At 41.3% G+C, this 23,410-nt stretch overlaps 2 protein-coding genes across 7 annotated transcripts; one reads left to right on the top strand and one right to left on the bottom strand.

Annotated features, from left to right (window-relative positions):
* The first annotated feature begins 3,330 nt into the window (after nt 1-3,330).
* sptan1 (spectrin alpha, non-erythrocytic 1) lies at nt 3,331-19,637 on the top strand. 6 transcript variants are annotated; one of them, XM_072454125.1, is made up of 56 exons: nt 3,331-3,567; nt 3,648-3,773; nt 4,143-4,283; nt 4,453-4,733; nt 4,815-4,959; nt 5,039-5,193; nt 5,280-5,415; nt 5,497-5,598; nt 5,664-5,801; nt 5,875-5,985; nt 6,079-6,156; nt 6,244-6,399; nt 6,481-6,685; nt 6,755-6,936; nt 7,013-7,256; nt 7,401-7,523; nt 7,588-7,805; nt 7,941-8,033; nt 8,137-8,271; nt 8,346-8,494; nt 9,125-9,181; nt 9,791-9,989; nt 10,345-10,449; nt 10,527-10,559; nt 10,638-10,673; nt 10,982-11,029; nt 11,384-11,475; nt 11,546-11,690; nt 11,765-11,946; nt 12,025-12,124; nt 12,206-12,403; nt 12,474-12,620; nt 12,702-12,805; nt 12,900-13,062; nt 13,243-13,257; nt 13,855-13,986; nt 14,067-14,204; nt 14,277-14,381; nt 14,463-14,671; nt 14,775-14,895; nt 14,963-15,084; nt 15,327-15,459; nt 15,554-15,652; nt 15,730-15,889; nt 15,984-16,060; nt 16,139-16,348; nt 16,426-16,722; nt 16,795-16,907; nt 17,063-17,080; nt 17,231-17,293; nt 18,250-18,304; nt 18,385-18,581; nt 18,661-18,714; nt 18,786-18,932; nt 19,016-19,163; nt 19,234-19,637. In XM_072454125.1, the coding sequence occupies exons 1-56, from the start codon at nt 3,334-3,336 to the stop codon at nt 19,357-19,359; spliced, it is 7,500 nt and encodes a 2,499-aa protein (XP_072310226.1). In that variant the 5' UTR covers nt 3,331-3,333; the 3' UTR covers nt 19,360-19,637. The 6 variants fall into 6 exon arrangements, with proteins under 6 accessions (XP_072310226.1, XP_072310222.1, XP_072310225.1 ...); XM_072454121.1 differs by lacking the exon at nt 17,231-17,293; XM_072454124.1 differs by lacking the exons at nt 9,125-9,181; nt 17,231-17,293.
* Nucleotides 18,972-22,914, bottom strand: dync2i2 (dynein 2 intermediate chain 2). The gene is made up of 9 exons (XM_072454129.1): nt 22,824-22,914; nt 22,484-22,744; nt 22,304-22,413; nt 22,022-22,179; nt 21,586-21,695; nt 21,347-21,514; nt 21,039-21,271; nt 20,027-20,184; nt 18,972-19,920 (listed from the first exon to the last, which is right to left on the bottom strand). Exons 1-9 carry the CDS (start codon nt 22,899-22,901, stop codon nt 19,682-19,684), a joined length of 1,515 nt encoding a protein of 504 aa, XP_072310230.1. The 5' UTR covers nt 22,902-22,914; the 3' UTR covers nt 18,972-19,681.
* Nucleotides 22,915-23,410: the final 496 nt, after the last annotated feature.

Raw genomic sequence — 23,410 nt, 5'->3', positions numbered from 1 at the left:
AATAGTTTGTTTTTGAAAGCTCAATTAAAAAGTGAAAATGCTAGCTTACTGCTCTGTCAATGGCATGAGGATATTACGACCGCAGTTCGAACGGTGGACGAGTGGTTCTTTCATCACATTAATAGTGACACGGATGGACCATTTTTGTACATAGGTGTTTGTGATGTATCCCCGAGTACGAGATAAGTGAACATTCGATATAAAGTCCTCTAAAGAATAAAGTCTGGCGGTAATGTAACACTTTGATACCAGCCGCCACAAAACACCATAGAAGAAGAAGAAATTATTACATGAACAACTGGGCACGTATTTCCCTCAACGATCTCCCACTACATAACTGTTATTTTGACTGAATGTGTTTATATCAAGCGCGTTACTTGCAGACTCAGAATGACTCCACGGTGTTGCAGTGCTGCAGCAGCTCGTGGGACCCGCCCAGTCCAGCAGAAACCTTTGGACTCAGGCCTCAGCTGTTGTCTCTGCTCTGCATTTCCTGCATTCACTATTAATAATTCACACGAAGGAATCTCCATATGTTGGAATCCTTTTTTTCCCCCTGAAGTTATGATGTGCAAAGTTCTTTTAGGTTGACAAACCTGCTTCTTATGTGTAAAATATTCTCACTGAAGTATTTAGTTCAGTCTAATTGGTATGACTTGTCAGTTTGACAAGGCTGTGGCAAATTTGTCACATACCACTACCACTGTACAAATAACGACAAGAGTTCGGCATTTAAGTAGGCAACACATCATCAGTGTGTGACAATTGTACATGTTACCCAATTAAGAACCACAAAAGATACACAATACAACACCAAAATCAGCCCAAATAATCCAAGCTCACGTTAATGTTTTCTTTTTAACTGCACTAATAATAGGTACAGCAAAACAAATCAGTGTGTTAGTATTATACAAACAATTTGACTGCATAGTTCAAAGTCAAATGTATGTTTTAAGCCAAATGTATTATTCCTGTTGGTGGGACAGGATAGTAACCTGACCTACTTACAACTGGGCCAGTCCTCTCCTGTGGCATGTTTCTTATTACATTCCATTTGTTATCCCCCCACACACACACATGCACGGGTGTAATAATGATGTCAGTTGATAAAAGCATGTTCATTTGTAACGCTGTGATGATTTTAACTTCAGATCCATTATGTCAACATTTACTAAACCCAAGCTGAAGGTACTGACTCTGTGTGTGTGTGTCTGCATGTTTGAGGGTGGATTGTGCATTTGTGATGGTTTGGTGAAAGTATAAGCCAGTGAGGTAGGGTCTCTTGTAGTAGGGACATTTGTCCTCTACAATTCTCTCATCTTTCAATTTCCCTGGGACAATCTGTCAGGACAGTGGGTGTACGCATTGCAGGACCCAGTTTTTGAGCCTAGGTTGATCTGAGTCACTTAGCTGGAGCACTAGCCTAAATTGCATATACTCGAGAAAAAAAACAACTTACCAGAACACGTCTGGCTGTGAGCCATTAAGCGGCCATGATGACGTGTTATGCTGTGTAATGTGCAGTCGACATCTTCACTCTCTCAAACTGTGAAGTCATTGCAGGTACACTGCGTCTGTCTGCGCTACAGATAGCATTAACTTGTTGTCTGATTCTCTCCTCTTTTGGTTGTTAGATTCAGATGAGAGGGACCTGAGGTTTTGTTTTGTAAATTGTCAAATGTCAGCTAAAATTCTTACTTAATTGGCAGATAATTTTACAGGTAAGTATCAGTGCATGATTTTGTCTTCCGTGCTTACAAATGTTTTACCCTTAGTTTTGGCATGCTTTATGTCTGACGTGAGATGGCTTGGTTTTGTATTTACAATAAATAGGAAATTGATTTGCACTTTTGCCCATTCTATTGTCGTATAATGGTGCCTGTGTCTTAGCATTTATGATATCTTAAAAGAGGCATGTGACTGCCGGTTGCACTTTAGTCAAATTTTAAATTGAGAGTGATCTGTAAGAGTGGCATGTTGTGCATCTTCTGTGGAGCTGGTATCAGTGTGTGGGAGGTTAGCGCTTCAGGGAAGTTCGAGAGGCGTTATCTACTCGCACAAGATGGACGAAGCTCTATCAGCTTCTGTAGTCCCACTTTAGTGACTTCTCATATCTAAGTACACATGCAGCGGAGTCGGTTATGACCTTTTCTCCAGGATTTAGACTAAATTATTGAAACTTTCTGACAATATAATAGTGAATCTTGTATAATATTATATAAAATATTTTAACTTGCTGTGTTTTTTTTCTTTTCTTTTTACCACCACAGTGTTATGTGCAGCCTGACTGATGCATCAGTGTCAGAATTAGACTGAGGTCAGATAAAATCCAGATGAACTAGGACAGCTCTTCTGAGGGGAGGGGCATTTGATTTATCCACTAATTTACTAGATGCTTTGTAACTCGTGCTGGTTTTGATGGAATATCCATGTGTCTGTTAAGCTAAATGAGTCCTTGGGGCAGACTGTCCTCTGGCAATAGTGTTGCCCCACTTCACTGCTCTGCTGACTCCACTAATCCCCATTTTGTTTGTGAACCTGAACCGCTGTAGCGTCTCGCATGCTTTAAACATGCAAAATCAACACAAAACCCTGCTACATTTAGGCCTCACTTGTGCTTTTTGAGCCTATTGTAGACCTTGTTAATGCTATATGCTTTTTGCATCAAGCACATCTTTTCCACATCTGTTTATTGTTTCTGACATTTGTTGACCCTAAATTATCCACTCAATATCCCTCTTCCGCTTGAAGGGTGGATTTATTAAGCATGTCAGTTAAGGCCTTACTAATGTTCAGCTAAAGTAAGAATAATTGAGTTCATCAGCACTAAAATATTTATTTAAAAAGTTCCTCTTTTTTCCCCCAACTTCATGAGAGCTGATCATACTGTGATTTTGCTGTTTTCCTGGCCCCGAGCTCAGAGGCTCAGTGGCCAGAGGCTGACTGCAGTGATCTCTTTGTGGAGCGATGCCTGGTGACTGTTCACATGTTTGTGGAATTTCCGCCTCCACCCCCTTTGGCTGTTTCAGCTGCTGGCCCCTGTGACAGGAAGAGGGGGGACATTTGTCTAAACAACTTGACTTACAATTATGTTTTATTCTGTATTCTGTTTGAAACAAGTATAGTCTGTGGGGCTTTTCATTCACTCATACAAGTTTTAAGTCACATCTTTGTTACAAGATTGGATGGTGTTATTTAATTATTGACCATTATTTAACCAGGAATGTCCCACTGAGATGTAGTCTCTTTTTCAGATGAGTCCTGGCCTCAGATGTAATAGTTTTGTCACAAACTAAATAAAGATGGTCATGAAACTGAATTGTTTTTCAGAAAATGGATGCATCAGGAAAAGTTCTGGAGACGGCTGACGACATTCAGGAGCGCCGGCAGCAGGTCCTTGACCGCTACCGCCGCTTCAAGGACCTGTCACTCGTGCGTCGGCAGAAGCTGGAGGACTCCTACCGCTTCCAGTTTTTCCGCAGAGATGCAGATGAGTTAGAGAAATGGATCCAGGAAAAACTGCAAATTGCATCTGATGAAAACTACAAAGACCCCTCCAACTTGCAGGTTAGTTGGATGGCACAAATGGATCAGCATATATATGCGTATATGCACTGCTAACCTTTGTGACTTGTTTGGATACTTAGGGTAAACTGCAAAAACATCAAGCCTTTGAAGCTGAAGTTCAGGCCAACGCTGGGGCCATTATCAAACTGGATGAAACTGGAAATCTCATGATAAATGAGGGCCACTTTTCCTCCGAGATGATTCGAGTAAGACTCTTAAAACCCAATTACCATAGTTTGTGTATTGTATCGCATTCATGCAATGTCATCCAACATTTGGTATGATTCAGTCCTACACGCCCTACCGGACACAACAAATACCCATAATTACGAATCTCAATATGGTTGAGTATATTAAAGTAGGTTCTGCTCCACGCAATACCTCTTGAGTGCTGTGACTCGCTTTTTAAATCTTTTCCTAAAGGATTCTTCATTTTTTTTTTCAAATTACTTTCCTATTACTACTGTACTATCTATTAATTATAATGTGAACTCCAGTTAATCTATACATACTTTTTTGATTCCTTTTTGATTGATTTGTTTAATTAATTGTATCTTGTCTATATGGTCCACTAGACACGTCTTGAAGAACTCCATCGCCTTTGGGACCTTCTTTTGCAAAAAACTAAGGAGAAGGGAATGAGGCTTCTGCAAGCCCAGAAACTAGTCCAGTATTTGCGCGAATGTGAAGATGCCCTTGACTGGATAAGTGATAAGGTCTGTAAATGTGCATCCACATACCACTGTTATTCTATCCATCATTGAACTGACACACCTGGTGTTTTGGATTATCTTATTCGCACCTAATAATCTAAATATGAATCTGTTCCAGTTATGACCTTTCCACCCATGTCATTGTGCCTTCTGAACGGTTTTGTTTGTCTAGGAGACCATTGTCACATCTGAAGAGCTCGGCCAAGACCTGGAGCATGTGGAGCTTCTGCAGAAGAAGTTTGAGGAGTTTCAGACTGACCTTGCGGCTCATGAGGAGCGAGTTAATGAAGTCAATCAACTGGCGGCAAAACTGATCCAGGAGTCCCACCCGGAAGCTGAACTCATTGTCCGCAAACAGGATGAGGTCAACGCTGCCTGGCAACGCCTCAAAGGCCTGGCTCAGCAGAGGCAGGGCAAGCTGTTTGGTGCTGCTGAAGTGCAGCGATTCAATAGGTAAATGCAGACCACACAAATATATATATTATGGCTCACTTTAATTTAATCAATGTTTAACTGATGATATGTTGACTACAGAGATGTAGATGAGACCATCAGTTGGATCAAAGAAAAAGAGCAGCTTATGGCCTCTGACGACTTTGGCCGTGATCTGGCGAGTGTGCAGGCTCTCCTCCGCAAGCACGAAGGACTGGAGCGAGATTTGGCTGCTCTGGAAGACAAGGTATGTATTTGTACCACACAATATTGAAATCTCTATGGCACAGACATTTCAGTTTTGACAATATGTTGTTTCTTGTTAGGTCAATACACTTGGGGGTGATGCAGAGCGGCTGCAGCAGACCCATCCCCAAAATGCCTCCCAGATTCACTCGAAGAAGGACGAACTTGTGACCAACTGGGAGCAGATTCGCACGCTGGCTGCTGAGCGCCACGCTCGCCTGGACGACTCCTACAGGTAGTTTTAGTGTTGGCGATACGTTTTGTTATCACTCGCTCCATTAGTGTTGAGTAGTTTTCATGCCGTTTTCATGTACATTCTAGGCTCCAGCGTTTCACTGCAGACTTTCGGGATCTGACCAGTTGGGTGACTGAGATGAAGGCCCTGATCAATGCTGACGAGCTTGCTAATGATGTGGCTGGGGCTGAAGCTTTGTTGGACCGCCACCAGGAGCATAAGGTAAATTAATTGACTGTAGCTTTGGCAAATTTTTTAGCAAATTAACAATTAACAAACCTTTTTCTTTCTCTGTGTTGACAGGGAGAAATTGACGCCCATGAGGATAGCTTTAGAACAACTGATGAAGCTGGCAAAGCTTTGCTCAATACGGGGCACTATGCCTCTGATGAGGTCAAAGAAAAGGTAAGAGACAAGGCTTTCTAACCATGGTTTTGGCAGCATGTGTTTGACATGCAATGCTTTTGCAGTTAACCATCCTTACTGAGGAGAAGGACTCTCTGCTGGAGCTGTGGGAGCTTCGTCGGCAGCAGTATGAGCAGTGCATGGACCTGCAGCTGTTCTACAGAGACACGGAGCAGGTTGACAACTGGATGAGCAAGCAGGAGGTAAAGCTCTTGCACAACCAGTGCCACATGTTGGATCAAAGATATTTATCATTTTAACTGGTTGCGGTTTCAGGCTTTCCTTCTGAATGAAGACCTTGGAGACTCTCTGGACAGTGTTGAAGCACTCCTGAAGAAGCACGAGGACTTTGAGAAGTCACTGAGCGCCCAGGAAGAGAAGATTACTGTATGTCATACTCTATTCAATATCTGAGCTCAGTTTAAATTACACTTAATTGGAGAAAGAGCATTTGGATATCAAATTGTTTATACTTTTCAGGCTCTGGATGAATTTGCCACCAAACTAATCCAGAACAATCACTATGCCAAAGAGGATGTGGCTGCACGTAGAGATGCTGTAAGTACCATGCTCCATTAGATATTTTATGTCTTATAAAGGAATATTGCTTGTACAGCATCTTTTAATGCCTTAATTCACTTATAGCTGCTCAGCCGCCGCAATGCACTCCATGCTCGTGCTCAGTCCCGACGGGCTGCACTGGAGGACTCCTTCCACCTGCAACAGTTCTTGAGAGACTCTGATGAGCTCAAAAGCTGGATCAATGAGAAGATGAAAACTGCTACAGATGAGGCCTACAAGGTTTGTGGCTTTTCTGTGTTGTAAATTGGTGTTTTTAATGACTATCTGCTATTTTGATTATGATCCTGTTTACTTTATTAGGATCCATCCAACCTTCAAGGCAAAGTGCAGAAACACCAGGCCTTTGAGGCTGAACTCTCAGCCAACCAGAGCCGCATCGATGCACTGCAGAAGTCAGGCCAGGAGTTGCTGGATGGAAAACACTACGCCTCTGCGGAAACGGCTGGACGCATGGAGGAGGTCAGCTCCCAATGGAAGAAACTACTTGAGGCAACAGAGCTCAAAGGTAAGGATTTACACAAATGTAATGAAATAATTACAAGTGGAATGGAACAAATATACAATCTTTTTTAAGGCATCAAGCTTCGTGAGGCCAATCAGCAGCAGCAATTTAACAGAAATGTTGAGGACATTGAATTGTGGCTGTATGAGGTGGAGGGTCATCTAGCATCCGATGATTATGGTAAAGACCTGACCAGTGTTCAAAACTTGCAGAAGAAGCACGCTCTTTTGGAGGCCGACATAGCTGCCCATCAGGTATGTATCACCATGTGCTAAAGCTTTGGCTAATGATTTTGAAATTAAAAACATTCTTATCCTATTCCTCCTTTAGGACCGCATTGATGGCATAACCATTCAGGCCCGCCAGTTTCAGGAAGCTGGGCACTTTGACTCCGAAAATATTCGCAAGAAACAGGAGGCTTTGGTTGTTCGCTATGAAGCCCTGCGTGAGCCTATGGCTGCCCGCAAGCAGAAGCTGTCTGATTCACTCCGTCTTCAGCAGCTCTTTAGAGACGTGGAGGATGAGGAGACTTGGATCCGTGAGAAAGAGCCCATTGCTGCCTCTACTAACCGAGGTAAAGGCTGTAGAAACTTGTACTGTTCTGAGGATTCACCCAAAATGTTAAGTTATAAAAAAAATCTGGCTTTCGGTACAGCATTTCAAAAATCACAAGTGTATCAACACAAACAAACCAAGCTGTATGTTATTTTTTGTGCAGGTAAAGATCTGATTGGTGTTCAGAACCTACTCAAGAAGCACCAGGCTCTACAGGCTGAGATCACTGGCCATGAACCTCGCATTAAGGCTGTCGGCCAGAAAGGAGATGCTATGGTGGAGGAAGGTATGGCTTTCCATTATTAACATGTAATAGTCAAATTTCTAACTTAAATTAATGTTGATTAAAGGTCACTTTGCTGCTGAGGAGGTGAAAGCCAAGTTGGCTGAGCTTCATGGACGATGGGACACTCTCAAAGCCAAAGCTTCTCAGCGTAGACAAGATCTGGAGGACTCGCTGCAGGCCCAGCAGTACTTTGCTGATGCCAACGAAGCAGAGTCCTGGATGAGGGAGAAGGAACCGATTGTGGGGAGCACAGACTACGGCAAAGATGAAGACTCTGCCGAGGTACAACAAAATCGCTGACAAATTCATCGTTTTTAGTATTCAGCCATACAATAACTATGCAGCTGGCCATGATAATAGTCAATAGCAAATAAAATTTGTTCCATTGATCTTAATGGCTCTTCCTCTGATTCACAGGCTCTTTTGAAGAAACATGAAGCCTTGATGTCGGACTTGAGTGCCTATGGCAGCAGCATCCAGGCCCTAAAGGAACAGGCGCAGTCTTGCAGGGTATGTTATTTTCCAATCATTCTTTAATTACAGAAATGTTTACAAATCTGAATTAGACATTTTAAGTTTTTGTAATGATGCTCTACAATGCCTTTATTTTCAGCAACAAGTGGCTCCAACAGATGACGAGACTGGCAAAGAGCTGGTTCTGGCTCTGTACGACTACCAGGAGAAGAGCCCTCGGGAAGTGACCATGAAGAAGGGAGACATTCTTACCCTGCTCAATAGCACCAACAAGGTACAGACGACTTTAGCCACATTGAAAGCTGTCCTGAGTAAGACGGTAGTGAATACATCTTTCATCTTTTGCAGGACTGGTGGAAGGTAGAGGTTAACGACCGCCAGGGCTTCGTTCCTGCTGCTTATGTGAAAAAGTTGGACCCAACGCAGTCATCCTCACGGGAGAACCTGCTGGACGAACATGGCAGCATTGCTCTTCGCCAAGAGCAGATTGAGAACCAGTAAGATTATTTTTTTTTAAATACCCTTTTTACTCCACCTGAATATCCCAAGTTTTGTCTGTGTTTGTTACACCTCCTACATGTTATTTTCTGCCCTGTTGACAGAGGTGGGGAGAGTATCAAAAAGTGTTACTCAAAGAAGACTAAGTTACTTCAAAATAATATTACTAAAGGTGTTTAAACCTTTAGTAAAAGTTACTGTCTGGATTTGACATCTGAATTTTATCATTTGAATTGAATTGGAAGAACAAAACATTAAATAATGCACTCGATCTGTCATTTTTAGAGAACAGACTTAAAAATGAGACTGATCATATCTGAAGGAACGGTGCAAGAAACGGTTCAAATAATTCAATTTTGTCAACTTGTAGATTTACTCAAAATAAGAAGAGGAACCAAAACCTTTGCTCAAGTAAGAGTGAATGTACCGTGTCAGACAGTACTCTCAAGAAGTACAATTTACAGTTACACAAGGAAATGTAACTGAGTACTGCCCACCTCTGCAAAATGTTGAACACTTCTCACTAACAACTAACGCACTAATGATCTTGCCCTCGCTTCTCTCTGTCTCCCACTGTCCTTAACTCAATCTAAACCCGTCTCGCTGTGCCTTGGCCTTGCATTGTGCAGGCTGGTCACCAAGGAAGCCTGCAGCGTGTCTGTGCGCATGAAGCAGGTGGAAGAGCTGTGAGTAGGAGCCAGCCTTACTCTGCGTGTTGTGATTGTCCTCCACTCCTGCCGTCTACAAACTGTTTGCTATGTCTACATTGCCCTCTTCTATTCAGCAGACGAATAGAAGTGACCACTATGTACCTTTATTCATCCTCCTTTTTCCCCAGGCTTGTCCATAAAACTGCTTTTAATTAGATTTTATTTATGGTTTTATATAAGCAGAAACCGTACTCATCGCAAACTGCAAAAGTAGATTTTTTGCTGTATGTCAGTAGCAGAACCTTAGAGGCCTATAGTTCCTCTATTGTTGTTGTTGTTGTTGTGATTTAGTTTTGTTTTTTGAAGATTGCTTGTCCATTTATATTTTTAAGCAATTGATGTGATAGAATAGCTCAAAGCATATCTATTTATTATTTGTCTGTCATGGGTTTGCTAAACTTTTTTGCTGCTTGCTCAAAGTTTTCTTTCTTTTTCATCTGTAAATAAATAATGACATTTTAGATAATTAAAATGTGAAGCTCATAAACCAGTCATGGCTTCCATACCAGCCGCTAACCACAGCATGTATGTAAGGTAGTCAGTTTTCTCTGATATCTGACTCAGTATCTCACCTTGTTGTGTCAGGTATGGCACCTTGCAGGAACTGGGAGACAAGCGCAAAGATATGTTGGAGAAGAGCTGCAAGAAGTTCATGTTATTCCGAGAGGCCAATGAGCTGCAGCAGTGGATCAATGAGAAGGAGAGCACTCTGACCAATGAGGAGATGGGCTCTGACCTCGAGCAGGTGGAGGTCCTCCAGAAGAAGTTTGATGACTTCCAGAAGGTAGTGTTTCGTTTAACAGCTTTGCATGTGTTTATTTGAATAATACATATAATTAGGAACGAGCCATATTTGCAATATATATTGTTCTTACTGCGATCAGTTTTGTGACTGTTTAATTCAATTTACATAGCATATTTTAAAAGCACCCATCCCCCCCATTCCCCACCAGAAACATTAACATTGTCAAGTGAATATATCACTTCAACATATTTTTTGGGTGTAAACAAGACATTTAAGGTACATACCGGTAATAAGAACCCAAGAGTAATAATAAATAATACTGTACAGAGTACACATTACCTGAAAAATTGATCTCGAATCCATATCTAAATACACAACAATAACTGTGTTGCAGGATCTGAAGGCTAACGAGTCCCGTCTCAGAGACATTAACAAAGTGGCCTCTGAGCTGGAGTCTGAAGGGCTCATGGCTGAAGAGGCCCCAATGGTTCAAACTGTGGTAAGATGGAATTGGTGACTCAATTTTTTAATCTTAAGTCGGTTGTTGTTGATCGCATTGTTTTATGATTTGAACAGCAACAGGAAGTTCTTGGTGCAGCTCCTGGAAAGGTACAGTTTGATTAATTATGATATTGGCTACTCTAAGCATTATATTCATGATAAATCTGTCTGTTTTTTGCTGAACAGGATGAAGCTGATTCCAAGACTGCATCACCATGGAAGGTAAGCATCATTCTTTTGTTTACCAAAATAAATTGTGAGTTGGATTTGACTCAACTCAACTCAAAATGTGCATGGGATTCATTTGAGACTTGAGTGTTTTATGTGTTTTTTGTAAATTGTGGGGACAGTTGGCATTATGTTCAACTTTTATACTAGTTATAGCGTAAGTGCCAGTTCTGTCATGATTGCACTGAGATGAAGATCATTAACTATTACTATAACTATTACTATGTATTATTATCTATTAACTTTCTTAACTGGTTTGGTGTTTTGTCCCTTTGGCCCCTGTTTTTTTCATCTGTAAATAGAATATACGCTTAGCTGTTCAAACAACGACCAACTTTAATTCTATTAAGGTAAGACTGATTAGTCTGCCCCAGTAGTTTTGGAATGACTTCATGATCCTAATGTAATTTGTCATCCCTGTCCACCTGTCAGTGCTGCTCTTTTCCATCCCATTCGTGTCTTCTTACATCCGCTCGTTTACAGTAGTGTTTGTCTTGAATTTGAATGTCCCTTGCCTTGTTTCTACTGTGCATCCTCAGTTACTTTACTTTTTCTTTTGCTTGTGAAATAAGCATCATGTTTAATTTAATCTTTACTGTTACACATCTGTTTGATCAACCTAATTTCTACATCAATTTAAACTATTTTACACTAAACGTAAAAGATAGCACAGTTTTTACAATAGCCTTTAACATTGTATTCAGGAGCTTAATAACCGGTGGCGGTCGCTGCAGCAGTTGGCCGAAGAGAGGAGCAACATGCTGGGAAGTGCTCATGAGGTGCAGCGCTTCCACAGGTACATGTTTGCACCATGTCTGCATACAAATGGGGACATAAATAGTTAATAAAAAGTTACATTTTTTTAGAGATGCTGATGAAACCAAAGAATGGATTGAAGAAAAGAACCAAGCACTCAACACTGACAACTATGGCCATGATTTGGCCAGTGTTCAGGCTCTGCAGAGAAAACATGAAGGCTTTGAGCGAGATCTTGCAGCTCTTGGTGACAAAGTGAGATAACGTTTACTTAGAGCATAAAGTACACAGTAAGTTTTTTTCTCATCTCAACATGTCCCTTTGTTCAGGTGAACTCCCTTGGGGAAACAGCAGAGCGTCTGATTCAGTCCCATCCGGAAGCAGTGGATGACATTCAGGAGAAGTGCACAGAGCTGAACACGGCCTGGAGCAGTCTGGTGGGACGTGCGGACCAGCGCAAAGACAAGCTCGGCAACTCGCATGATCTTCAGCGCTTCCTGTCCGACTTCAGGTGGGTTTGGGGTAAATGTACACACTTGTTCACACAATGATAGTGAATGCGTTTATGTAAAGTACTGTTATTATTTAGAGATCTGATGTCCTGGATAAATGGAATCCGAGGCCTGGTGTCCTCGGAGGAGCTTGCAAAAGATGTGACTGGAGCAGAGGCCCTTCTAGAAAGGCACCAGGTAATTTTAACCAACCAATTTATTTAGGAATCTGTCAATTTTATCCAGGTTAATAATGAATAATGTGCTCTCTTTCGTCAGGAGCACCGCACTGAAATAGATGCACGCGCTGGAACCTTCCAGGCGTTTGAACAGTTTGGTCAGCAGCTTCTGGCCCGGGGTCACTATGCCAGTCCTGAAATTCAGCAAAAACTTGAGGCTCTCGATCGCGAGCGCGCCGACTTGGAGAAGGCGTGGGTGCAGCGTCGCATGATGCTGGACCAGTGCCTAGAGCTGCAGGTATTGTGTCCATAAAATCATGAGCAAAAACATGGAAAGATGGATTCTGATGCTCTGTCCTCCTCTGCAGCTGTTCAATAGAGACTGTGAGCAGGCAGAGAACTGGATGGCGGCTCGAGAAGCCTTCCTGGCCAGTGATGATAAGGGAGACTCGTTAGACAGTGTTGAAGCTCTAATCAAGAAGCATGAAGACTTTGACAAGGCCATTAATGTGCAGGTTAGATATTTGTATGGGGCACAACATTTGTATTGATTGAATTACACTGTTTAATTATAATGTAATATAACTACACTACAGGAAGAGAAGATTGCTGCTTTGCAGTCTTTTGCAGACCAGTTAATTGGGGCTGACCATTATGCTAAACCAGAAATATTTTCCCGTCGCAATGAAGTGCTGGACAGGTACAAGACCTTTCTGCACTTAAAAAGCAGGGCTTAACAGTGGTCCCTCACCTTATGTTCAAGTTACATATTAATATCTGTATCTGTGGTGAAGGTGGCGACGTCTGAAGGCGCAGATGATCGAGAAGCGCTCTAAGCTTGGCGAGTCCCAGACACTGCAGCAGTTCAGCAGAGATGTGGATGAGATCGAAGCATGGATTAGTGAGAAGCTTCAAACTGCAACAGATGAGTCGTACAAGGATCCAACTAACATCCAGGTATATTTACGAGTAAATCAGAGACTAGATTTGATTTATATATTAACATAATGCATTCATAAAACATAAAAAAGCTAATATACCTTCTGTCTTTGTGTTGTATTGGCATTAAATAACTGTAATTCCCTACTCTGTATAAAGAGAGACTGAACTTTCCTCCCACTGTCTTATTTTTTTTAGCTGTCCAAGCTGCTGGTAAGTTTGAGTAGTGTGTTAACTAACAAAAGCAGATATTCTCCATTTGTCTGTGTCTGTCTTTTGAGTAGTTGCCTTCTGTTGTAGTAAAACCTAGAGCTTTCTTAGCTAAGTGCAAGCTTCTTTTCCACTTGAGTTTAATTTGCTATTGTGATAGAAACGCCTTCATTTAACTTTGTAATTTGTTAATTATTGTAAATAGTCGATGGTTGTGGTTTCCACTCTCATAATATTTGAGAATGTCATGTTTAAAGTTACTGCAAATCAAAAATATTTATACATGGAGAACATTGGACTCAACATGGTAAAAAAGCAACTTTGCAGTGACCATTCTTGTATATGTATCTTGTATAAGTAATTGTCCTCTACACCGCCATTTTTTATGCTTTGTATGTTGTCTTGTGTATCATTGTCTACATTTGTTTTCACGGTTTGTGTTGTATGTTTTTTAGTTCCTAGATTGTACCATAGATTGACACACTCACCTTTTAATTTTCACATATTTTTCTTTTATAAATTTTGTGCAAAAAAGCATAGTGTTTTTAATGGCTAAATTGAATATAAGCTGAAACATGTCTACTGTTCATCTGCTGCCAGAGTAAGCATCAGAAACACCAGGCCTTTGAGGCCGAGCTTCACGCCAATGCAGACCGGATCCGTGGTGTCATAGATACGGGTAACGCGCTGATCCAGAGAGGAGCCTGTGCTGGAAGTGAAGATGCTGTCAAGGTACATATATCAACTTGATTCAAAATGAAACATTACAGATGACATATTTTAAAAGCGTGTTTCTTTTCAACACATTTCAGGCCAGACTCAATGCACTAGATGAACAATGGCAGTTCCTGGTGAACAAATCCGCAGAAAAGAGCCAGAAACTGAAAGAGGCCAACAAGCAGCAGAACTTCAACACTGGAATCAAGGACTTTGACTTCTGGCTCTCTGAAGTAAGGCAGAAACACTGCACTGAATATTGGCCAAATAAAGATGCAATATTTAACATCCTGTTGTTTATTAAGGTGGAGGCTCTTCTTGCGTCTGAGGATTACGGCAAAGACCTGGCCTCTGTTAACAACTTGCTTAAGAAACACCAGTTGCTTGAAGCTGACATTTCTGCTCATGAGGTATGCAACTATATGTACTTTATTTGTCCTACTGTTACTCTAATGACAGCATCCAACAACAAGTATTTTCCCTTTTCTTAGGATCGTCTCAAGGACTTGAATGGGCAGGCTGACGGCTTGATGGCCAGCATCGCATTTGACACCACACAGGTGAAAGACAAGCGCGACGCTGTCAATGGTCGCTTTTCCAAGATCAAGAACATGGCTGCTGGTCGTCGTGCCAAACTCAATGAGTCCCATCGCTTGCATCAGTTCTTTAGGGACTTGGATGATGAAGAGTCTTGGATTAAGTAAGTTCTGGAAATGTACCTTATATCTCCCATCATTTAAAACTGTGTTCTATTGTTCATTTACATTATTCAAGATCTATTTAAGTGCACATTTTACTCACAGGGAAAAGAAGTTGCTTGTAAGTTCGGAGGACTACGGACGTGATTTGACTGGAGTACAGAATTTGAGGAAGAAACACAAAAGACTGGAGGCTGAGCTTGGAGCCCACGAGCCAGCCATTCAAGTGAGTCCATTTGTTTAAATAATTTCTAAGAGTTTGGTCATTGTTAAATGTTTTTTGGTCTCTGCAGTCAGTGCTGGATACAGGGAAAAAGCTGTCTGACGACAATACAATTGGCCAGGAGGAGATCCAGCAGAGGCTTGCCCAGTTTGTTGATCACTGGAAGGAACTTAAAGACTTATCTGGTGCAAGGCAAGTTATCCTGTAAATGTTTTGGGAGGCAGTGGTTTTAGCGTTTCCCCAACCACCCAAAGGTTCAATCCCGGTGCATCTGTCCTGGACACTTGATGCACCTTGCTTTTGTTTGAATATGTTTATTTGGAACCCGATTATCTTCCATAAAGTGACTCCTTTTTTTCCTGGAGTCTCTAAGCTCATTGAATGATTGGTGGTGGTCTGGTAGGAGACTAATGTATTATGTTTATTATGTTCAGGGGCAAGAGGCTGGAGGAATCATTGGAGTATCAGCAATTTGTTGCCAATGTTGAGGAGGAGGAGGCTTGGATTAATGAGAAGTTGAACCTTCTGGGAAGTGAGGATTATGGTGATACACTGGCAGCGGTGCAGGTACTTTTTCTCCGTTCAAATAATGAGGAAACATTTTTTTTTAAATATTTACATGATACAGTAAAATGACAGCAGTTGGATCATTCTCTGACAGGGCTTACTCAAGAAACATGAAGCCTTTGAGACTGATTTCACAGTACACAGGGACAGAGTCAATGATGTGTGCGCAAATGGAGAGGAGCTCATCAAGAAGGTTCAAAACCACACACAAAAACATTCAGTTGTGTGTTTTGTCTTAGTTGCTTATGTTTGTTAATATATTATTAACAGAACAACCACCATGTTGAAAACATTAGTGCAAAGATGTCCGCTCTTCGAGGCAAAGTGTCAGAGTTGGAGAGAGCAGCGGCTCAAAGGAAGGCGAAGCTGGATGAAAACTCTGCTTTCTTACAATTTAACTGGAAAGCTGACGTTGTGGAGTCCTGGATTGGTATGTAAAAACTAGTTGAATTACATTATAAGACCTTCAGATTATGTTTTTTGTATTTTCCAGCCAGTCCTGAGTGCATTTGTTGTGTTTGCAGGTGAGAAGGAAAACAGCCTGAAGACTGACGATTATGGTAGAGACCTTTCCTCTGTGCAGACCCTGCTCACTAAACAGGTAACTTCTGCAATGCAGCATTAGTTAGATACTTCGATGTGATCCTAATATCTCACTTTGTAAACTTTCCTGTTGTAGGAGACATTTGATGCTGGCCTCCAAGCTTTCCAACAAGAAGGCATCACCAACATCACAGCTCTCAAAGACCAGCTGCTGGCGGCCAAACACGTCCAGTCAAAGGCCATTGAGGCCCGTCACGCAGCTCTGATGAAGCGCTGGAACCAGCTACTGTCAAACTCTGCTGCTCGCAAGAAGAAACTGTTAGAAGCTCAGGAGCACTTCAGAAAGGTTCACTAGTGAATGCAGATGAATCCTCAAGACTAGCATGTATATTTATACATGCTTTTGTTTTCACTCCCAATAAGGTTGAGGATCTGTTCCTGACTTTCGCAAAGAAGGCATCTGCCTTCAACAGCTGGTTTGAGAATGCAGAGGAAGACCTGACAGACCCGGTTAGATGCAACTCTCTGGAGGAGATCCGGGCCCTGCGTGAAGCTCATGAGGCCTTCCGCTCCTCCCTCAGCTCTGCTCAGGCCGACTTCAACCAGCTGGCTGAGCTGGATCAGCAAATCAAGAGTTATCAAGTGATGTCCAACCCCTACACCTGGTTTACCATGGAAGCTCTTGAAGAAACGTGGAGAAACTTGCAAAAGATTATAAAGGTCTGCAAAATTACAAACATTTACAATTTAAGCTTTTCTTTTGTTTACTTTGTTTATTCATTGTATATGTAGGAGCGAGAATTGGAGCTGCAGAAAGAACAAAGAAGGCAAGAGGAAAATGACAAGTTGCGACAGGAGTTTGCTCAGCATGCTAATGCTTTTCATCAGTGGCTCCAGGAGACCAGGTAAAGCGTTAAAACTCAGATCTTTATGTTGTATATTTTATATTGCAATGGTTTGATCAAAGATCAAAGGTTTTTTGATTGTTGAAGTAATTCTCTTTTTACTCCCCCTCCTTCGCTGCTTCCGTGCTGGTGCTTGGGATGTCTTTGCTAATCAGGACATATCTGCTGGACGGGTTAGTATCCTTTTTTTTTCTTATGTGTTTTTGTGTGTCTGGAAAATGTGCATAAAAACTGGGTGAAAGTATCTCTTTGAATAGAAGGTTCCTGATGATTTAACTGAATTATGTCTGAAATCTCTGATCCTTCACCTTTTCTCTAAATAGCATAGCCTATCGCCGAGTTATCTGTGTCTATCAGTACCAGGTTGCTGATGATCTTTCTGGAAGGTCAATCTCTTTCAAGCCTTGGTTTGGTTTACCATTGCCTCTGACCCACACGATGCCCTGGCTTGATTTACCTCATGCACATTTGTCTTAAACACCACAATATGGGATGGGTTTTTAAGTCTGTGCTTTACTAACATTCACTAAATGTACAGCTGTCTTCAGAAAAATCCCCACTTTTATATTCACATGTAATGTTATGTAACATTTAACAATCCTATTATATCAGTTGATGTACGTGCATGTGCGCGGGTTCAGCGACCTGTCGGTAGTACATTTATTTTCATCATACCAAGACCACCGAGCAAGTGTGCTGTAGCCCTAATCAGGCAGATGCATGGCTTGGGTCTTAACATTTCATGGGTTTATAGACCTTTTAAAATGTCTATCATCAGATGGCATCAGATCTAAATACCATGATTTTTTTTTTATTTCCTTGGTAGAAATGTCAGCAGAAATGCTTTTCTGTTACAAAGGATCGAATAAATATAATTGTCTTGCCTCAAAATTGGATTTGAGCTTCACTAAAAATTGTTAAGTAAGTAATAATGTCAGTAGATAAAATTAAGAGCTGGGGGTTAACATGGGGTTAACATTTCTGAGCGTAATTTGTCCAGTGAAACCTACAAATCAGAATTTTGTCACAATATTAAATAAACATATACTGTAAAATACAACTGTAAATGTATTAAAACCAGCCTCTGCTATCACTCGCATGTATTGGAGTAGTTGTCGTTTGACAAATCAAAAGAAATAATTATTTTTTTCATATTTTGTGATATTCTGAGGTTAATCCCAGTTTCTCACTTCACTTCACTTTGCCTCCATTCTAGAATTTAAGAATGTTTTTGTTTACACACCTTTTAAATGGTCTATTATAATAGTGGTATACATATTTACAGAGGTATTTTAAGGTACAGTTATTGTTATTCACTCATGTGTTCATTTTTGTTCACTAGATCTTGCATGGTGGAGGAGTCTGGTACCCTGGAGTCCCAGTTAGAAGCCACCAAGGTCAGTTTTTCTCTTTAGCATATGCAGAAGAAACTATTGTGATGGCATATATATACATGTATTTTTTTACTTGTTCATAGCGTAAACACCAGGAGATTCGAGCCATGCGGAGCCAGCTGAAGAAAATTGAAGACTTGGGTGCTGCTATGGAAGAAGCGCTGATATTGGATAACAAATACACAGAGCACAGCACAGTGGGTCTGGCACAGCAGTGGGACCAACTGGACCAACTAGGAATGAGGATGCAACATAACCTGGAGCAGCAAATACAGGCCAGGTAAACAAACATGCACACAAGGAATCAACGGAACAGTTTTTAACACAGCATGGTGGTGAAATTGTGTCTCTGAGTTTAGGAACACGACAGGTGTGACAGAGGAGGCTTTGAAGGAGTTCAGCATGATGTTCAAGTAAGAAACTCCAGCATTGACCAAAGTTACTGCTGATTTATGGACAATCCTAATCACATGTTTATTTACAGACACTTTGACAAGGAAAAGTCTGGAAGACTAAACCACCAGGAGTTCAAGTCCTGTTTAAGATCGCTGGGCTACGACCTCCCAATGGTGGAGGAAGGAGAGCCAGATCCTGAGTTTGAGGCCATTCTTGACACGGTTGATCCCAACAGGTCTGCATTTATAATAGTTTCCAAACTGAATGTGAAAAGTATTTCCTTTTTCTTGTTTAGTAATACAAGCAACATTTCCACAGGGATGGAAATGTGTCTTTACAAGAATACATGGCCTTTATGATAAGCCGCGAGACAGAAAACGTCAAATCCAGTGAAGAGATTGAGAGTGCCTTCAGAGCACTCAGCACAGAAAACAAACCCTACGTCACAAAAGAGGAACTCTATCAGGTGAGATGTGTGTCTTGCATTTGAAGGCTGATTCAATGCATAGTGGTTCAACTTTCTTTGTTTCTTTCAGAATTTATCCAAGGAGCAAGCAGATTACTGCCTGTCACACATGAAACCCTTCTTAGACAGCAAGGGTCGTGAGATGCCCTCCGCGTTCGACTTTGTTGAATTCACCCGCTCACTTTTTGTCAACTGATCCATAGCTCCCCAGTGACCAATCAAGATGCGTTTGTCTCACACACGGACACAAAGATGAAACTGCATGGATCTGGCGCAAGAAATACTCAGTGATAACTATTTATCTGACTACTCTTAACTCTATGTGCTTCTAATAATATAGTAACTGTCTGTATCTGAACGTGAATGTTTAGCAGTTTAGCTTTTGCTTTCACTCTAAAGTTACAATGAATGATATGTAAACACCTTGACAACTGCAGTGTGCTTTTATTAAACGCCTCTGATTAGAACTGGAAACATGTTGATTCATTGAAGAGTTTTCAGTTCGGATCATACACATCTCATTCTGCCACTTGTTTGGCGATCTGCTCCAGCTGACTGAGCTCTCTGGGGCCTTGCTCTGTTAAGTCACGGCTCAGCTGCCAGATGCTGACTGTGCCATCCGTTTTTCCCACTGCCAAGAGGTGAGTGTTCTGGGAGTTAAATGCCAAACACGTCGCAGCTTGACCACTGCCACTCTTTTCAATGGTGGCTGCAGGCCTCAACGACCCATGTCCAAGATCAAAGATCTGCACCTCACCTAGAAAAATAATTCAGTATTGTAACTACAGAATCTATTAATTGATTCAGGAGGACTGACATTTAAAGTTTGCTTAAATGCAGAGTTGAATGGAAAAAAATATGACCTTGACTTGTTGCTGCAGCAAAAACCAGAGGTCTGCTAGGCGACCATTGCACCTGAAATATGTAGGAATCCGAGACTCTGAGGGACAGCACTGGATTGGCTTGGAGCAGAGAGTGGATGTGTGCAAGTCCATCCGTCCCAGCAATTACAAACAGGTTTCTGAAATGTTATTACAGCCACATTGTCACCCATGTTATGATTATTCAGGTGTTATCCAATACATTTGAATATAACGGTGTAAAAGTATTAACTAGGTGAAAATGAAACCTTTTTGCAAGGGCGACCTGAGGAAGCATTTTTAAATGTAGTTTATACCAACGAACATCTAAGCATTGTTTTCTAACCGTTTAACATTCAAGTTGCCTCAAAGTGGCAACCCATTGAATTTAACATAAACTTGGGATTGCGGTTACACTGCTCAAACGGCACTTGCACAATATTATTTGAGGCTAAGATTAGCAATCTCTTCAACTCTGAATGGGTTGAATTTTATGAAACCTCAGCCTTAACCAGACTAGTCTAGGACTGCACATCTTCTGACATGCAGTGCAAATGCAGTTGGTTTGCGATTTTTGCTCCTTGTAGGATTCTGTTCACACTTCATAGTGCACATTATTAACATGTCCACAAGTTTTTAAGAGAACACTAATATGACCCGATCAGATAATAAGAATTGGAAACATTTCACATCAGGCTTATATATAATAAAACAGAAATTAAGTTACTTCAATAATTGCAGTGTTTGAGATGAGTGAATTGCAGACCTTTTCATTCAAGGTATGTTTTTTTCATTTAATTGTATTTCTATGTTTTTTATTCCCAAACCTGTAAATAAGTGATGTTTCAGGTTTATACCGGCATACATTTTAAAATTATGTCAAAATTATAAGTGGAATTTCCCCCCCTCTGTGCAAGGGTTCACTTCTTCAGTTGAAATGTACCGGTACTTCTACACTAAATCACCATTTATTGGATAGCACTTGGATGTAATGTAGGTAGTAAATAGGTCCTACCTGTGGAAAGGGGAACAGTGTATGGAGTGGACAGGGCCACATTGTTTTTTAAATGAAAAGACTGCTGGGGCTCTTAATGGAACACTATGGCTGTCAGAAAGAACCATTGCCATCTTCTGAGATGTAAAAGAGCATCTGAGGAGCAAACCTCCTTCGGAACCAACCAAGAATGTGTCAGAATCACTGAAAGATCGAGCCAGGGCAGTGATCCCAATCGTACTACTGCCTCTAGTCTGACAAAAAACAGGAGTAAGTGGTGGTGCTCAAAAACTATAATGAGGTATTTTGTGATTATTATACTTTCTCACCTTAAAGCCAGCAATACTGCTGCCATGAGGAACCTGTTGCAAAACTAAAGCATAGCCTGTGCTGAGGACTAGGCTGCTTTTGTCCAAGTTCCACAATAGGATTCTTCCACCAGAACAGGCACTGAGTATCCCACACTCACCCTTCTTCTGAAGAGGTATCCATGACACCTAACGATCCAAAAAAATGCTTTGTTTAATAAGAATATTTGTGGTCCAAGACATCGTCTTGCGAAACCTGCCTTATAAATTGGCTCTCTGTGACTGTCAGCCGATATTCCAGTTTGAGCCAGCATAGTATCCTGAGTGCGGCTGGTGTCCCAAACTACCACTTCTCCACTGTAAAGACCCCCTGCCAAGCAGACAACACATTAAGGGAGGCAAAAGCACAATTTTGACATGTAAATACTGAATAAAGGCCTGGGACCCTACATACGTATGCATGTAATATATAAACGCGCGCACACGCACACGCACGCACACACGCACGCACGCACACACACGCACGCACGCACACACACACACACACACACTTTCTTATTTCGGCTTTTTTGTATCCTTTTGCAAAATAGTTTTTAATTATAAAATATATACACAATATTATAATTATTTTGTATACTTTCATCTACTTTTGAATACCATGCAAGTCTCATACATGTTACATATTATCCATGATACCGGCAATGAGGGCTGGCTGGTCTGGGTGGAAACACAGAGCAGTAACTGCTGTTGGGACATCAATGACCAGATCAGCATGTGTGGGACTCAGGCCTTTTCGGTTCAGGTTCCATGTACAGACAAAAGACTTCTCTGTGCTCCAGTCCCCATCATCAATCCTACAGAAACAGAAAAGTAAAGTACAACATATACATTTATTATTAATGTTTTTTTCTGGTGTTGATGTGGTGGTCACTTAACCTACTTAGTAAAAGCCTAAAGGTGATATTTTACAAACCATACCGGCCAAAACCACTGGAAACGACAGAACCAGTACAATTCCAGGATACACATGTGACATGTAGACCCCTCTCCTTGGCAGTGGGATGCTGAAGACAATGAAGACATGAAATCTGTAAACACACAACACATGTTATGACCTGCTCATCAATGCATACAGTCTGTATTAAATCTTTTACGAACAAGTTCATTGTGGTCCTCCCAGCTGACTTTAAATCCATCAAATGCGTGAGTTTTGGCATTTTTGACAAGCTCTCTAATGATACTTTCCACCACTCGATCCAGAAAGTGCTTTAATTCGGGTTTGTCGAGCTCCTTGGGGTTTAGTTCGTATAAAGTCTGCTTGTCTTTATCCTTGGACTCGGTTTGAGTGCTGCAAATGCTGGTGTTCACGGACTGCGCCTCGGCGTCTGCACTCTGGAGCTGCCTGGTCTGACAGCTTTTCTGAAACCAAATATGACCAGACAATATCTAACTCAACCACAATCAAAGCTAAGCTGACATCTGTACAACAGCCACATACCGAGTCTTTTTCCGAGTGCTGTGACCGTCTCCATAGTGATGGGACGCTGACAGAGTCCGCGGTGTCGTCGCTAAACATGCTAACGTTAGCAGCTCTATTTTACTGTCCCCCACATTTACCAAGTAGGACCAGTTATACACAGATAGTGATAACAGCTCAGCAGACTAAAGCGTGCATCCTTTTAAGTATTTATCCTTCTCGTAAATGCTGAGTGAGTCAATCTTTCGTCCATAGCTTTAGCATCGCATCACGTGTCTCCAGTTAGCCAATCCTAGATCATGGAGCCTCTTCACTGTCCTGTGTTTTTTCCGGAACACTCTCGGGCGTAAATTATCAAGTTATTTTTTCCAGTATAATACAAGGCCTAAAAATGTAAACCAAAAAATGCATGTACACGATAACACTAATTATAGTAAAACGGTTTGCTTTCCCCGATATGTCTTTAATTTATCAGGAAGCGAAGTGTCTCATTTCTGCTATTCACGTGAATGCGGTGTAAATAATTCACTTTCTTCTTATATTCAGCGTAATCCCTCATTCGTCCAAGAGTTTACTACTGTAGAAAAATATTCAGACAATTAAAAGAC

This window comes from Eucyclogobius newberryi, unplaced genomic scaffold (assembly GCF_026437365.1).
Source record: "Eucyclogobius newberryi isolate DKJ021-1_F unplaced genomic scaffold, fEucNew1.0.hap1 SCAF_2, whole genome shotgun sequence".
In the NCBI taxonomy this organism is placed as follows: Eukaryota; Metazoa; Chordata; class Actinopteri; order Gobiiformes; family Gobiidae; genus Eucyclogobius; species Eucyclogobius newberryi.
Note: the sequence above shows the minus strand (reverse complement) of the source record. Positions and strands in the feature narration are given on the sequence as shown.

Coding starts and splice junctions, on each gene's coding strand:
- sptan1 (XM_072454125.1), top strand. CDS start 3,334: ATGGATGCATCAGGAAAAGTTCTGGAGACGGCTGACGACATTCAGGAG. Junction 3,568..3,647: donor AAGACCCCTCCAACTTGCAG/GTTAGTTGGATG, acceptor TTGGATACTTAG/GGTAAACTGCAAAAACATCA. Junction 18,715..18,785: donor GAGTTCAGCATGATGTTCAA/GTAAGAAACTCC, acceptor GTTTATTTACAG/ACACTTTGACAAGGAAAAGT.
- dync2i2 (XM_072454129.1), bottom strand. CDS start 22,901: ATGTTTAGCGACGACACCGCGGACTCTGTCAGCGTCCCATCACTATGG. Junction 21,696..22,021: donor CCAGCCAGCCCTCATTGCCG/GTATCATGGATA, acceptor TCTGCTTGGCAG/GGGGTCTTTACAGTGGAGAA. Junction 20,185..21,038: donor CACTGTTCCCCTTTCCACAG/GTAGGACCTATT, acceptor ATAACATTTCAG/AAACCTGTTTGTAATTGCTG.